The sequence below is a fragment of the Sinocyclocheilus rhinocerous genome, unplaced genomic scaffold (assembly GCF_001515625.1).
Source record: "Sinocyclocheilus rhinocerous isolate Xijiao unplaced genomic scaffold, SAMN03320098_v1.1 scaffold382, whole genome shotgun sequence".
Lineage (NCBI taxonomy): Eukaryota > Metazoa > Chordata > Actinopteri > Cypriniformes > Cyprinidae > Sinocyclocheilus > Sinocyclocheilus rhinocerous.
The window spans coordinates 1,223,446-1,240,055 of NW_015642829.1; the positions used below are offsets into that span (position 1 = coordinate 1,223,446).

The window sequence follows — 16,610 nt, forward strand, 5'->3', positions numbered from 1 at the left end:
GCTGCACACATCTGAATATTTGGGTTGAACTGTTCTGGAACGTTGTTGTAAATACAACTTAACCACTGATTTCTAGTCGTGTCCTCTTTTGGAAGGCCAAACAAAGTAGTTTCGCTTTCACAACGAAGCACACAGCGTCTTCACGACATGGCTGCAGTGTCAACAATACTACAGCGAGAATAAAAGTTATGCTTTCTTTCTTTGCGTGAACATTTGGGTGGCGTTATGCAAATCTTCCCACATCGTGACATAGACATGTGGGGGTGTGTTAGAACGAGCCGTTTTAGGTAGGCGTGGTTGACTCTAAACTTTTATAAAGAATATCTCTTTGGATTTGAGACTTTAGTCTTTGCAACTTTACAGATCTTCTTTATGCACCAAGAGCTTGTTTATTAAATTTAAATGTCCGTCTAGTTTGAGCTTGCCGCGTGCTCGCAACTGCTGTGTTCACGAAAGCTTTGCGTTCAAATATTTCAACTCAAATCAATATTTCGTGTCTAATTTAGACACATATTTACTTACATATTTACTTACTGTATGTGGCAAGTAGCCGTGTAATAAGCGTGATAATGTACATCCAGCCGGTTGTTATCGCAGAATATTCCCCGACAGGGTGTCTTGTATCACCCTGAAGGCTGGATGTACATTATCCCTTACATAAAGTAATATTGGTTTCACTATGTAGAGTCTATAAGTTTTTACCTAGAGCATTTTAAAGTCGACTGTAAATCCACTTTTACATTTTAAAGCTGACATTTTAAACATTTTCATAACCACTTGCCACTGACGGCCTTCTGCCCCAGTTCACTTAAATAAAATATATTTGTTACTGTACAAATCTAAATAAATGATTATGTTAACAAATCCCCCTTTAACAAAGAGACATAAACACTTTTAATGTCTAACATAAAATAAACTCAAAGATCACTATAATCCAATGTCAATCAATCAATACATGAATACATTTGATCTCATAACTGTTTAGATATAATATATTTAACAAATGTTGGTGTTCAGATGAAGAGGCCTAATAAATAAGAGCATAGCCATTCAGTAAATGTCTTGAGATTATATTTGGTGGTCAAGAGGAAAATTAAAGTTGAGCATCTTAACCCATCTAAGCATAAATGTCATCAAATAAACATCACATTCTAAGTCCAGGATTTTGTTTTTGCCTCACATAGCTTTTTTGCAGATCAGCATTGTGCCTATTAACCCTGTATTGTAGTCCTTAACAATGTCAAAGTGGGAAAGGTATGTGTAGGTGATGCATGGGGAGTTCGCAGCTGTAGGGGTCACCTCAGAGGTCACCTCCCACTAGTATGTGTGCTCTTGGCTGGGTAAAATGACGTCATCTTCTTTCTCATAGAGTGACGTGTTGTCAAAGTATAATGATCCTAATGGGAACATTAGCAGTGTGAGAAGGATGCAGCTTCAGATGATGTTTATTACAATAAAACCAACATCCATTTATCTCGGGGAAAAAATTTGCTTTTAGAAAAAAAATGGGTATATTGTATCTGTAATATTTATCAGAGAATCATTGCTTTAGACTTAGGCACAGCCTGTGGTTAATTTGTATCTTGGGTTAATATTTCCAAAGAAATCAAACACAGATGTTTGTGTTGCTCAATGTGTTTACTCAGCTAAATGATGAGCACTAAAATAATCCATAATGTTTTCTAAACAACATTCCTCTTGAAATGTATTTCTCTGTTATTTCATAGCACATTGTTTAATTGTTACTAGTGTGCTGTATGTTACAACACTATTGCTCACTCATACTGTTACCACAATCACATCAGAACACACACCCTCTGACTGTGGGTGAATGCTACAGGGATGATCTGCCATGTTCTTGAACGTGACAATGATTGTGTCACCCTCTTGTCCTCACAATGTCGACCCAAGTAACAAATAGAACATTAGTTTCAAACAATCATGATTTAAAAGTTAAGATGCATTCTATAATACTGGATGGATGGATTTTAATGTTGAAATAAAGATGTTGAAATAAAGAAATCTTTGGTATTCAAAATACCTGAGGACAAGGGATGTGGTTTAGCCTGTGTGAATCCCTCATTGTACTCTCTGTATACAACTTTTTTTATATGACGGTACAGTCCTGGAATACAACAACAACAATCAGTAAATACATCTCTTACATGAGCAAATCAATAAAAAAAAAATAAAAACAACAACAACTCCCATTTGTGTGAAAATGCAGTTTTATTTTACTATCATAGAGAGTTTTTACATTTATATATTTCCTTTTTAATTTAAAGTTTTAGTAATTTAGCTGTATGTAGCGTTTTGTCATTTAAAAAAAATTTAATATATTGATATAGTTTTTTATTCATTATTATTATTTATTTTTTTAGTATATTAAGTTAAACTAAATGAAAATGAGAAATGTTGCCTTGGCAACTAGCCAAAATAAATTATTTATTTTAAATATTTTATTTTATTTCAGTTAACTTTATTTCATTTAAAGACACAAAAATGTTTTTTAAGGTATTAGTTTTAATTTACTATAATAACCAATATTTATACATTTTGAATAAAGTCTTGACATAATTGGTCTTAGATATACTATATATTATTTTCAGCAAACTTTACAGTAGATTCTGGGTGCTGGTTTAATATTTTGTCTCTTTTGTGTTGTTTGTATTTCATATAAAAATGTTTTTGTCACATGCCATTGTCTTCCTTAATCATAAAATTGATTAAAGGGGTCATATGATGCTGCTAAAAAGAACATTATTTTGTGTATTTGGTGTAATGAAATGTGTTTATGCGGTTTAAAGTTAAAAAAAACACATTATAGGCTACAAGGACCAAACAAATAAAAGGCAGACTAACTGCCTTTTAACTAACTCAATCTAACTGCTTAGAAAAACAAAAGAATAAATTTAAACCCTAATAAATAATGATCTTTTTCATACCTGTGCTGTCCGGCAGATGTGTAGTCCCAGTTAATATTAACAGCTGCAATGTAATAGTGTCTCTCCACAGCTGTGGCACAATTACACAGGAATGCCAGAAGGGCCAAACCGCACAGGGCCCCAGGAGCGGAGTTTCATATCTGACAATGAAACTCCAGGTCTGTTCCGGAGTGCAGGGAATTCTGAACTTTCAGAGAAATGGCAGTGAGCTTTATCTCCCCCCACCTCCCTGTTGCACACATGTTTAAACACTGTGTTGGAAGACTATCATTATAAAAAATAAAAAAAAACTGAAACTTCTTATTTTGTTTAGTCATTAGTAGTCTGAGGCTTTTTGAACATGTAAAACCTTTTCATTATTGTGAGCAAATGTTTTGTTTACAAGAATGGAAAACACCAAGTTACCATATGAACATATTTGCCAGTTCAATCCTTCCCATTGGAAACAAATGCAGGCATAAATTACACATATGCAAAAATATTGCTAATTGTCATTATGCAGCCAACTAACTATATCTGCACAAAATGAAGAGGTTCTGCACCATGTTTCGCCAACATCAATATAGCCTAAGTGTTTTACTGTAAATGTGATAATCATGAAATCTGAAATAAATGAATATGGTTTTCAGTTTCTAAGATATTTCCTCATTACACTTTTACGCCCCAGAGAGCAATTTCATAATAAGGGTTTACTCATAATCCCAATGATTTCCCTTGAATAGTTTCTTGATACAATGCTTGTTTACAGTGTGTACAAGTTGTATAAATGTGTGAGTAAAATGAGTCTGTGCATCTAAAGATTAAATGGGTACAGTCTGGACCTTGTTTAACACTTAGGCTAGGCTACCTCCACCATAGCTATAGACCATCACGTCATATAATTACATTTAAAGAACATAAAACAATATTTGTTATTACATTAATATATTATTATTATTAATTGTTATTAATATTTGCTTTATGTAATATTGCACATGACTCAGCCATGACCACATTTCTTTTAGAAGTGTTTTTCGGGCAAAGACATCTATTTGGAATTTTCTAACAAACCATCCTCATTAGGCCTACATTTGACAGAGAACGGACAACGCGTTAAAACAATAAAATGAACATTAAACATTATATACTGTACAACATTTAAAACATTTTAAAATGTAAAACATACAGCATTAAGTTGAATGTTAAAAGTTAAATGTGAAAACGTTTACAACAACCAATTTTAGATATTGTTATCTGAAAAAAAAAAAGCACATTTAGTGATTAAAATCAACCCACAAATCCTACATGTAGGTCTGTGGTGAAATTTACTACTGTGACTAAGGATTATTTTAATATTCATAAGCCAGCCACGCCTTTACCTTTGGAATGCTACCAATGAACGTCAGTAAGATCTAATTAATATTAAAGAGCTAAACTAAGCCAGTCCAGCCAAGCGGTGACGTAGTTTCTGTCGTACGCATGCGCAAAGATGCGGAAGCCGTGGGCAGGGTGTTCGTTCGAGTGAGAACATATGGGTAGGTAAATAAAGCACCGAATATGAATCTATTTGTGCTTTATCACCACATTCACATGATAACAGACACATTGTGAATATCCTGTCGTTGAACTGGATGATGCACTGCTTTTTTATTGCGTTGGTAACATCAGAACAATCAAAATTGAATCCACAATATTATAATTGTTTTGCGTTCTAGTGTATCTAGTTGTTACATATTATTTAGCATCAGTGTTTGTTTTACATTCTGAATGTGTTTAGAATATTTTTAGATCATTTCTAAGATCATGCCATAGTCATCTATAGTTATTCATTTTGGAGTTTGATGTTTAAACAGTGCTGTACTGAAAGATGTAATATTTTGAACAACAAAGACACAATGTTCATGTTCCTTCCATTCTGAACTGTCTGTAAACACTTAAAACACAATAGTCAACCATCATTCCATGACTTCATGTCTGCATGTTTTGTTGGTTGGCTCATCATTTGTGCTTGTGAATCATGCTGAAAACAAAGCGCTAGATACAGAAAGTGACACGTCTTGACAAAGTAGTATTTGATGAGTGAAAGTGCTGGAGAGACCAAATAATTATTTGATTTGTTATTGCATGAAAACGTATACTTTTTTCATTGGTGCTTTTGTGATTGATATGATTGTCTGATGTTTTCTCAGTGATCCTGTTCGTTCTCCTATGACCAGCCTCAGCTCACGTTGTCCATAATGGCCCCGTCCTCATCCTCTTCTTTTTGCCGTTGCTGCTGTCCTTGCTCACGGCTTTGCTCAAGATCTTCCGCCTACACTTTGGTTCTGGGTCTGGGTTTTGTCACCTTGGGAACCAGTCGCATCCTATTACTAAAATTCTCGGCCAATGAAGGTGACATAATATTACACCACCACAGAGCAACCTAATATATGATCATAATACAATCAATAGCTAACTTTACTTTTTGCAACTTGTATTTTAAAAACTGTTGCAACTAATTTTTTCTTACCTACAGAAAACAAATATGACTTTCTTCCTGCATCTGTGAATTTAATGGCAGAGGCCATCAAACTAGTATTTTGTTTAGTGATGTCAGTACGGGTGGTCATTCGAGGTGAGTCAGATTTGTTGTCTCAAAATTCCATTCTCATACCATATTCATAAACATACTAAGCTAGTATATATACAGCCTGTTGAATTGTGATATATGTTAGTAGTACATGTTGTTTGTTATGGGACGAAAACTATTGCTTTTGTTTTCCAGAGGGCCGCTCTTATAAAGATTTGGGGTGTTCATCTGGTGCCTCTTTTCTCAACTACCTGAAATGGTCTGTTCCTGCATTCCTCTACTTCCTCGATAACCTCATAATCTTCTATGTGATGACCTATCTGCAACCTGTACGTTGAATTATTTAAAGTTATGGATAAATATTAGAAGAAAAATAACTCTTTGCATTTAATACTTTATATAAAAATAATAATTTTTCTTACAATTAGAGTAATTAAATTTCTATATTAAATAGATATATTTATAAACTACCTTTCAATGAATTGGGATCTGCAAGATTTTTAATGCTTTTTATAGAAGTTTATATTTTGCATTTATTTGATAAAAATACAGTAAAAACAGTAATATTGTGAAATATTATGACAGCTTAAAATAACATAATTTTAATATATTTTAATTTTTTTTATTAATGATAGCAAAGCTGAATTTCTTCAGTGTCATATGATCCTTCAGAAATCATTATAATATTCTGATTTGTTGCTCAATAAACATTTTATCATATTATCATATTTTGAATGTTAAAAACAGTTGTGCTGCTTAATATTTTTGTGGGAACCATAATACATTCTTTGATGATTAGAAAGTTAATTTATTTAAAATAGAAATCTTTTGTAACATTATAAATGCATTTATTATCACTTTTGATCAACCTTCAGAGTAAAATTATTAAATTATTAATTTTTTTCAGAGAACTCTACTGACCCCAAATGTATAAACTATAACATTCATATTTTTCTCATGTTTTAATAGGCCATGGCAGTATTGTTTTCCAACATTTTTATTTTTACAACAGCCATTCTCTTCCGAGTTGTTCTAAAGTAAGTACTGACATTTCTTGATATCTGTTTTCTATCGTTATATTTTTGTCTGTTACTGACTTTCCATCTTTTGACCTGCAGGAGGCGCTTGTCTTGGGTGCAGTGGGCATCTTTGATCATTTTGTTCCTGTCCATTGTGTCATTGACCACTGGCAGTGGTGACCAGCATGCCATTGCTGTACATGGCCTCCACCCAGCCCACATTTCCACCCCTTCTAACAGCTGCTTAAAATACGCCCATCCCAAGCCAGAGCATCAGAACCATAATGAAACATACTGGAAACGTGAGATGTGGGACAGCCAGTTCATACACCGGCTGAACAGCTTCGGTCTGGGTTACGTACTACTGCTGCTGCAATGCTTCATCTCTGCACTGGCCAACATCTACAATGAGAAGATCCTCAAGGAGGGGGAGCAGCTAGTGGAGAGCATCTTCATCCAAAACAGCAAGCTGTACATGTTCGGTTTGATCTTCAACAGCCTCACGCTTCTCCTGCACTCTGACTACCGTGACCTGACGCTACACTGCGGCCTCCTCTATAGACACAACGTCTTCTCCATCGCACTGGTTTTCGTCACAGCTGCCCTAGGCCTGTCGGTGGCCTTCATTCTCAAGTTCCGCGATAACATGTTCCATGTACTTACGGGCCAGATCACCACGGTCATCGTCACTGCGCTCTCTCTCTTCTTGTTTGACTTTCATCCATCAATGGATTTCTTCCTGAAGGCACCTGTAGTACTGCTAGCCATTTTTATCTACCATAGCAGCAAACTGAAGGATCCAGAGTACGCACTACAGCAGGAGAGGCTCAGGGTCATCAATGGCGAGGTGTTTGAGAGGTTGAGAGGGGTAAGAGTCAAATATATACTTGCCTCATTTTAAAAAGATGGTCTCTTTGCATCTCAGCTGATCATTTATTTCATTTGAGTTATTCGTTTCCACCTTAATTTTTGAAGTACACTCTTGAGTTTAAACAAGGCAAACTATAATCCAATTAAGTAAGGATGAGTAAGAAACCTGAATTCCTTATAATGAAAACACGTTTTGGAGGAGCAAAGCCCTACCTTGGATTATTGCATTATTTAGATCAAATATATTATACGGCAGGCAATTCCATTAGTGGCATGTTGGCACTTCTTATAGAACTCATTCTTGTGAGACGCAGCAGAATGGGAAAGAAGTTCACTTTGTATTTCTGATATTTTTCAGTCTGATTTTAAAACTCGACACAAGTTTTTGAAAGTTTTTAATGACATTTTAATGTCTACCGAAGCTGGTAATACTATGGCTTTAAGTGCTGTTAGATCTCAGCTCTGCATTTGATTTTGTTGACCATGGTCTCTTGCTGTCTCGCTTGGAGTGCTGAATTGGGGTTAGAGGTGCTGTACTCGACTGGTTTCGGTCCTTTCTGTCCAATAGAAGATTCTCAGTAAATATAGGAAAACATTCTTCTACTGTAGGGCATGTTACATGTGGTGTTCCTCAGGGTTCACCTTTGGCACTGTTCCTGTTTTCACTGTACATGTTACCCATTGGTTCTATATTAAAGGAGATTTGGTGAGTCGTTTCATTGCTACGCTGATGATACTCGGCTTTATATACCATTTGTGCACAACGACAGGGTTGCCATAAATCAATTAATAGCCTGCTCCAAGAATTGAAAACATGGCTAACCAATAATTTTCTACATCTGAACGATTACAAAACACAAATTGTTCTTTTTGGGCCTACCTGAGAAAACTGATCTGAGTGCTGTTGACTTGGGTTCTCTCACTCTATATCGGTCACTTGATGTCAAAGATCTGGGTTTTATTCTGGATAGTGGCCTAAAGCTGAACAAACAAATCAACTGTTGTCAGCTCCAGCTTTTATCACCTTCGAAGACTAGCCAAAGTTAAACCCTTCTTAAGTAGGAAGAGTTTTGAGATTGTAATCCATGATTTTATTTCATCACGGCTTGATTATTGCAACTCGCTGTATCATGGGCTGCCTGTCTCATCTATTCATAGACTTCAATTGGTCCAAATCGCAGCTGCCCATCTGCTCGCTGTGCCTGAGTTTAAGTCTTTTAAAAACCTATTTGCACCTATTTGACCTACGCAATTTTGTACAGCACTTTGGTCAACCAAGGTTGTTTTAAATGTTTTCTATAAATAAATTAAACTTAAACTTTAACTTCTTTCTAAAATCTTATTTTATACATACCTATATATACAGATGGATCAAAGTCTGGAGAACCAATATCAGCTGCATTTGTCCTTAATCATCATAAAAGTGGAATTAGAATTCCCAATCAGAGTTTAGGGTTTACCACTAAAGCCAATACTATCATTTTAGCATTAGACCATATAAAGACTACATATCAGAAAGATTTCCTAATAATAACAGATTCAAAGTCATGTTTTGCTTCCCTTTAATGATCACCCAGCACTTATCCAAATCTTATCCAAACTGCTGGAGCTGGAAACACAGAACTAATATCTATTTTTGGGTTGGGTTTTGTTGGGTCATTGTGGAATCCCAGGATACGAACAAGCGTTCAGCGCTGCTGCTCAAGTGTTCTATACCATCCTCAGATCTTAAAACTACCATAGTATCTTACATAATCAACAAATGGCAAAATTAATGGGATGAGTGTACAACAAACTGTATGAAATTAACCCTACTGTGGGTAAAAGTCACATCTTTATTAATAAATAATCGCTGTAATCTGATCTCAGATCATAAATACATAGCTAATGCCGAATAGGACAATCCAGAATCACGACAAGTTCTTAGTATCAAATGAAGATCCACTGATATGCTCCTCATGCCATAGTCCATTATCTCTTAAACATGGCTTAAGTTCTTTTAGAAAATTAATAACTCTGTACACTTTCGAGTCAACACTGAATACATTTTAGAGTTTTTATCTGAAGCAATGTATTTGACCGTTGGAACATCGGTATTCCCTGCCTTTCAGGGTCTTGCTTAAGCGCTGCGTTTTAAACTTTTAAAAATGCTTTTATCAACGTTTTGATGGTCTGCATTCTTTTCCATTCTGCTGCCTCTCACATTTTTAAAATGCAAGGACGTGTTCTGTATGAACGGCCCCTACAATAAATTCCAGAACATGTACGAACCTTCTTCATTGGATAGCACCATCTATTATTTGTCTATAAAGATATATCTATAAAGTCACTAAAAGGTGTCCTGTTTTTCTGTACAACTACGGCGGTCTGAAAAGAATGTATGTAGTAATTCATGATTGTGTCTTACGTTTTTATTTTAGGATGGGGAAGAGTTGGAGAGACTAACCAAGGCTAACACAGAGAGTGAATCTGAAGAAGAATCTTTCTGAGTCAGTTTGAACCCATCTCTCTAATTATCATGTAAATATTCTGGAATCAGCCTGTATAACTATGATGTATATGTATTATAATGAATGATGATTGTTTCAGTCACATGGAATGTCTGCGTGACATGCAAAGGGATCAAAGAGTTGTTCATTTTCTTCTCTTACAAACTGTGTAAAAAATTATGAGCATGTATCAAACTCTGGAGGGTTTGTGAAAGTATTATGTTCATTTTTATTGTTTGAACTATTCTTGGTTCCTTCATACAGTAGTTGACTGAAGGACATAAAGTGAGAGTGCAGGTATTAAGGTAAGAGGAGCTTGTTTTTAATGTACTATTGTGCATGCACATGTCGTATTTGTTGACCAATGACCTTAGAAAAATACTTGGATTTCTGTAATAATAAAATCCACTTTTTAATACTATATGCTGAAATATGTATACAGTTTTTATTTAAATTAAGCAACTGCCAATATATTACTGGCCAGCAGAAGGAGACAAAGCAAAGAAAAAGTCAAACTACATAATTTGACATTGCTTAAGCAGATATTTGAAATGTTTAGGCTGTATCAACACAGTGCCTTCATAAAATAAGGGAGGAAAAATCTCAAGGATCACAAACTGTAACTACTTACAGTTCATCTAAAAACAGAGTTGACTTGCAATGTTTGGAACATATTCATGATAGCAAGGTATGATAGCAATATATTTTTATTGAAATTAAAGCGCAATTTATATGTTTATAAATAAGACATACAGCGACAGTGCTCTTTAAAAATAGAGTAACAATATCAAAACAGTTCAACAAGAAAAAGCAGGTTGTGACCTTTAAAAACGATCACTTCGTATAGAGAAGACATCTAATAAATACAAATGTTTTGACAGATGTATAGCAGAGGAGATGCATCTTTAAAAATGAACAGCTCTATACGATAAATATAAAACCAGTTAAAAGGGAGGTTTTCAGTTATCTCCTACCTGACACTGTCTTACGAAAGTGTAAACACTAATAACCATACCCCTGATGATAGCCATCCTGGTAACCCTCATGATAGCCATGGTGGTAGCCATAGCCACCGTACTCATCTTCCGGGCAGCGCATGCCTAGAGACTGCTGGATGGCCATTTCCTGTCTGCGAAGCTGCATGGAGTCAATCAAGTCATAGATGATGGCCATTGACCACATGGGGGACGGGTACCAGGACTTGACATTTCCATCTTTTCCCACCAGCAGCATGGAGAAGTACTCAGGGCTGATCTGGAAGTAGTTTCTAATGTCCCTCACTAGAGTGGCAGATATGCCCTCACGTTCTACCGTCGCACTTCCTGAAATGCATAAACGTGGGAGTCAGAAACAGTCGTGCAGCTGCATATAAACAACATGGGGAAAATTGTGCCATTTGTTCACCACAAATGACTTACCAGTGATTAATAGGATACTGAACTTCACATTATTTGATAGATTTGAGTTCAGTGTATAATGCAAAACCATTTTATTTTAAAAGGTTTGTTTTAGCCAATGTGCATGTCACCATTCATCATCATTGCAATTTAATGTTATATAAAACATAATTATACCTCATTTTTTTTACTGAAATAAAAAAAATCATGCTTTTACTGTCCACAGTTTTCTTTTTCTGAAGTGCTTTACGCACTTTCTAAGAGAATACAGAATTCGTTTTTGTCCTCTTTTCAACTCTGTTGAATCTTCTGCCATTATATATTTAAGGGAGTTTTTCTTAAAGCATTTCATTTTGTTTCCACTTATACTGATCTTGTCAAGCTTAAAGTTAGTATATAGCTTATTAATTACTGTTCAAAAGTTAGGGGTCAGTGAGATTTTTTTTTTAAATGTTTGTAAAAAATACAGTAAAACTGAAATATTGTAAAATATTATTAATTAAAAACACTTTTTTATAAAGTATAATTTATTCAGAAATCATTCTAATATGCTGGGGGTTTTTTTTTGCTCAAGAAACATTTCTTATTACCAATGTTGAAAATAGTTGCAGTGCTTAATATTTTTTAGAAACAGTTGTACGGAACGTGAAAATAGAGACACCAGCCACCATAGTCCAATGCTTACCGGGAGCCAGAGCGCCTGACATCTTGGCAAATTTAAAAGTGCTGTCTAATGCTAATATTCGACTTCGCCAGTCGGAGATCACTAAAAATAACATTAAAGAGGTGTGTGAACTTGCAAGCACGATGTCAGACACTGTAATATGCTCTGGTCCCCTCCCTGCTTACCGTGGTGACAAGATACATAGCAGACTGTCGTCACTCAATGGCTGGATGTCTTGAGTGTTTACTATTGTCATTTTTGCATTATTGACACACTATTTTCCTAATTAATGCTGTTCAGTTGCTTTGACACAATCTGTATTGTTAAAAGCTCTATATAAATAAAGGTGACTTGACAGTGATACATTTTTTTCAGAATTGTTTGATGAATAGAAAGTTCCAAAGAACAGCGTTTATAAAAAAAATATTTTGTAACATTACAAATGATTTTACTGCCACTTTTGATCAATATAATGCACCCTTGTTGAACAAAAATATCATTGTCTTATAAAATTGTACAATATAGCGTCTTTTTTCACAAATTATTATTAACCGCACAAAGCATTTAAATATTGATTAAATAATAATGTCCACCAAATCAGTGGTGGCTACTGTAGTGGTACTATATACCACTGAAAAATATGGCTTCTTGAACTGTCAGAATAAATAAATCAATACATAATTAAATAAAAATCTATTGGTCTATCTGTCTACCATCTTTCTTTCCTTTAGAAAAACTCATATACGCACATCTGATTTTAAATAAAGGGCTTTTTAACATAAATAGTATTACAAAAATCTCTGACAGACGGAACATTTTCATAGAAACCAGATTTATTTTTTATAAAGCTTAGAAATGTTTTATAAAGCTAAAGAAATGTTTCATCAGATATTGACTTTGCTTTCATCTTGCATATGAGTCCTGCCTACGAAGACTTCAATGTCAGCACTCTTAATACAGCTTATAGAATCACTTTTTGATCTTAATGTATCAGACAGACTGCTGATGCAGCCTTTCAAAACACACAGAAGCCTCAGTGACAGTGAACCCAAAGCTGTCTGAAGTTTCAACAATGATGGAAAATATGTAAACACCTGAGCCCTTCTTCATTTCTGTCCTTCAAAATATTATTCCTGTGGGAACGGTTTGGTCATTTCTGAGCCTGGCCGGAGCTGGAGAGGCTGACTCATGCAGGGAGGGGCCTGAAACCAGAGGCTACTGGCTGCTTTTGACTGACAGTAAAAAAAGCAGCCAATGTCAACACCACCGCACTCATCTAATGTGCTGATTAACCCTTAATGCACTAACTAAACACCTGGTTGCTGTGAGAGTTACAGGTATGCTTGCACATTTTCAAATAGACTTCAAGAATTTGTCTACTACAAGTGCAAAATTTGCTTTATATGTTTACTAAGACCACAATAAGCAAGCATCTGAGTCAGCTGATATTTCAACTGCTTTTTAAACCATTGCTACAAGTGTTTACATATCTGCTAAAAGGTCGTCTCGCACCTCAAAGTCTAGACAACATTTTAGGAGTTTACTGGTAAGTCTCACTTCCCAGAAGTTTAGCTTTTTTGCTAGTGTTTCAGCAGCAGTGGTCTTACCATTGATGGGGTAAAGCTCCAACACTCCTCCCATGTCTATCAGCTCTGTCCCCACCAACTTCAGTACTGATACATGGCGAAGACCTGCAAATCCACCAACACAGAAATTTTTTTTCTAAAATCTGAATGCCACCCTGAGATGTTCCCCTGTTGACATTTAGGCCATTTAAGGGCATGATTGTGGCTTACAGATTGTTGTTAATGGAATATGTGGGGAATGTATTAATAAACAAAGCTGTTTCTCAAGTCATTTAAGTTTGAATTGACAGCCAAATTCAAATCCGCTGTGGTAACCGATGTCAGTTTAAATGGAGAAGAAAGCCAGTCTGCCACATAATAATAATAATTTTTATAGAACTGAGTAAAGTTGTGACATCAGTTCGTAAGCTAATTTTCTAAGAGCACTCTCTGGTCATTTCTTAACGTTTTTTGGAATAGCAGTTTACAGTTTATGAGTAAATTAAGGCATGTGGTTAACATTATTTCAGGAGACTTTCACATTTTGTTCTACAACATAAATTACACAGTCATACATCAAATGTGAATTCTGTAGCCTTTTAAAATTGCTATTCACTAGTTTATTCACAACTAGGAACATCTCTTTATGATTTCCACAGGCATTTCATGTGAAATTTGACCATAAGGTCACTGGATGGGGTCAACACTTAGACCAACAGGTATGGAATTGGCTGGCAAACAATGACTTATAAATATAATATTTGAATGTCAATAGGGTTCACCTACTCTATGCAAAGCTATATAATATAAAAAATAAAGGAGCCATTAAATAGCTTGCTGCAATGCTGAATAGTTAGTTCATTACATGAGTTATGTGTTTGTCAAGATTTCTGGGACAAGAGACAAAATGGCAAACATTCACTGCCGTTGTGTCAAGCTTATTTTGTGGGGGAAATTTCTGAATGTAAGTATCATCAGGAATACACATTGTTCTTGGGAATAAAACCAAGAAAGATTCCAAATCCATAACTCAGTGGAGTTTATGACAGCTGGCTTGGTTTCAGTCTTCACTGAGTGACAAGAGAAAATCAATGTGAGATATTATCTTGGCAAACTTGAGACACGAGAAAGAAACATATGCAAAACCCTGCAGAGTTAAAAAAAAAAGGTCAATCTGTAGTAAGAGTCCTACCCAATAATGCAATGTGTATTTATGTGCCATCAGTGACATCCGAAGGTGTAGTTATTATTATTCTTACCCAGGTTGCACGCCTGACTGGACAGTGCATAGAGCTGTTGCTGATAGGCCCATTCCTCATCATTTGGTGCAGATATGACAAACAACCTGCGTCTCCAGCGGAACCTAAAATCGAGTAGCCCAAAGTTATTATAGAACAATAGATTGCTTGTAAGATTCCCAGCAAATCACAGCACCATTTCAATGGAAAATGCTTATGAAATACCTGGAAAGGAAGTTCTCCAATGATCTTGGCTTGTCTTCGTTTTTACATGTCACCCCATCACGTTTCTGTTGTTCCATCTCTCTGATGCGTGATGAAAACGTGTCGATATAATCAAACACAGCCTTCATCGCAATTGGCACTTCATAATATTGCTGGAAATAAAGAGATATATGAAAAAGCTTCATAGAGGGTTGTATTACTAGTAAGGGGATTTTCTCAATAGGTTTTGAGCAGCCAAGAATGCTGAACCTCAAATTATGTGTCAGATCGACAGAGCTGTGAAAAATTCTTGACATTTTTCTGCAAACCACAACAAATATGCTGTTCAAGCAAGAATGCAATCCATAACGCAACGTCCAATATCACATTTCTTTTGACACTGGCAATTGTATTTTTTTTTTTTATTATTCTTTTGAATTAAATTTTTATCATCTTCTTTTATTATGTAAATTCAACACTTGAGTTTCAGTGTAAATACTACATTAAAACAAAGACTAAGACTCTTATACAGGGACCATGATGATTCATGTTTATTCGTGGGCAGTTTATTTATTAACATAATCATTCAGCTCTCACAATTCAGTTTAGACACTACATGCCCAGAATTAATTTGCTATTTGTGGGTGTCTGACTGGCTACGGTTCTGAGGAATTTCAACAGATTTTACTGTCTATCTGCCACCTGACTGCACAGTGGCTTCTTTGTTTATTCCAGCTGTCTGCAAACAGGACTCGGCTTTGCGCGGGCACAACTCATGCACCCTTGAAAAGTACTGTGGAAGAAGAGAGCTTTAAAGCGGTGAAAATGTAACATGTGCCAAGTCACATGTCTTTTACCTTTGCTTTCATGTCCAGATCTGTGAGGACCATGTAGAAATCACTGTAGGTCATTCCATACTCTTTCCTCAGCTCTGTGATGAGATCCTGGTTCTCCAAATCCTCCTAAATGCTAATGCGCGACACCTGCGCTACTCACCGGTCTCAAATCCCATGAAGGAGCTCCGGAAGGATAAAAGGAGGAGTGACGACAGTGTTGGACGAGAGAGGACCAGGCCTGGATTTTATTTTGTGTCAGCTCTGTGATGAGATCCTGGTTCTCCAAATCCTCCTGTTTCAGACCTTTCATGGGCTTGTCATTCTCTGCAAAGATGCCACACAAAATTCGACAGACTGATCAACCAACCAGAGAGATAAATACAGAAGATTACAGATGGCTCCACAGTCTGCTAGTTTTGTTTTGGCTGTAGTTCAAAAAGACATGCGTGTCTTTTATAACATGCAATACACAGGGTAACCCCTCCGGTGGGGTCAACGCTGGTAGAACTCGGGACACTGAGGCCCTCTACTATATGAGGAGCTCAATGCTGTTCTGCTGTTTGTCTAAATGGAAAATCACCAGACATGCAGTCTTTTAATGAAGTGCTGCAGGGCCTTAGGGATGGCAGCTCTGTGTGCTTATTCTGGGAACATGGCTTCCTCTGTGTGACGAGAGGGGCGGGGCCGAGAGCCGTGGGAACAGAGTGAGGCCGGTGGAGTAAATGCTAATGCGCGACACCTGCACCACTCACCGGTCTTGAGTCCCACGGAGGAGCTCCGGAAGGATAAAAGGAGGAGTGACGACAGTGTTGGACGAGAGAGGACCAGGCCTGGA

General features: G+C 36.2%; 2 protein-coding genes and 1 pseudogene across 9 annotated transcripts in view; 1 reads left to right on the plus strand and 2 right to left on the minus strand.

Annotated features, from left to right (window-relative positions):
• Positions 1-3,122, minus strand: part of LOC107756726 (coagulation factor V-like) — a 9,803-nt pseudogene extending 6,681 nt beyond the window's left edge.
• A 1,262-nt stretch (positions 3,123-4,384) lies between these two features.
• LOC107756781 (probable UDP-sugar transporter protein SLC35A5) lies at positions 4,385-10,385 on the plus strand. 4 transcript variants are annotated; one of them, XM_016574038.1, is made up of 7 exons: positions 4,385-4,459; positions 5,114-5,315; positions 5,440-5,538; positions 5,689-5,822; positions 6,463-6,530; positions 6,612-7,380; positions 9,803-10,384. In XM_016574038.1, exons 2-7 carry the CDS (start codon positions 5,162-5,164, stop codon positions 9,869-9,871), a joined length of 1,293 nt encoding a protein of 430 aa, XP_016429524.1. In that variant the 5' UTR covers positions 4,385-4,459; positions 5,114-5,161; the 3' UTR covers positions 9,872-10,384. The 4 variants fall into 4 exon arrangements, with proteins under 4 accessions (XP_016429524.1, XP_016429527.1, XP_016429526.1 ...); XM_016574041.1 differs by having other exon boundaries at positions 4,397-4,463; positions 9,803-10,385; XM_016574040.1 differs by having other exon boundaries at positions 4,397-4,463; positions 5,141-5,315; positions 9,803-10,385.
• Positions 10,386-10,618: 233 nt separating this feature from the next.
• Positions 10,619-16,610, minus strand: part of LOC107756780 (coiled-coil domain-containing protein 80-like) — a 13,199-nt gene continuing 7,207 nt past the window's right edge. For 3 of the 5 annotated variants that reach the window (XM_016574035.1, XM_016574034.1, XM_016574033.1), the window contains 6 exons: positions 16,068-16,099; positions 15,797-15,901; positions 14,961-15,112; positions 14,757-14,860; positions 13,540-13,623; positions 10,619-11,193 (listed from right to left, as the gene is read on the minus strand). In XM_016574035.1, coding sequence (XP_016429521.1) covers positions 10,874-11,193; positions 13,540-13,623; positions 14,757-14,860; positions 14,961-15,112; positions 15,797-15,901; positions 16,068-16,099 — 797 coding nt within the window. In that variant the 3' untranslated portion in view covers positions 10,619-10,873. Of the gene's footprint in view, positions 11,194-13,539; positions 13,624-14,198; positions 14,645-14,756; positions 14,861-14,960; positions 15,113-15,796; positions 15,902-16,067; positions 16,100-16,610 lie in introns of those variants that run through there. The other 2 variants (XM_016574036.1, XM_016574037.1) reach the window with 2 other exon arrangements.

What these genes read in the sequence shown, in the direction of transcription:
- LOC107756781 (XM_016574038.1), top strand. Translation starts at nt 5,162, where the DNA reads ATGGCCCCGTCCTCATCCTCTTCTTTTTGCCGTTGCTGCTGTCCTTGC. An exon ending in CTCTTCCGAGTTGTTCTAAA is followed by an intron (nt 6,531 to 6,611) that starts GTAAGTACTGAC and finishes TTTGACCTGCAG; the next exon opens with GAGGCGCTTGTCTTGGGTGC. An exon ending in TGTTTGAGAGGTTGAGAGGG is followed by an intron (nt 7,381 to 9,802) that starts GTAAGAGTCAAA and finishes TTTTTATTTTAG; the next exon opens with GATGGGGAAGAGTTGGAGAG.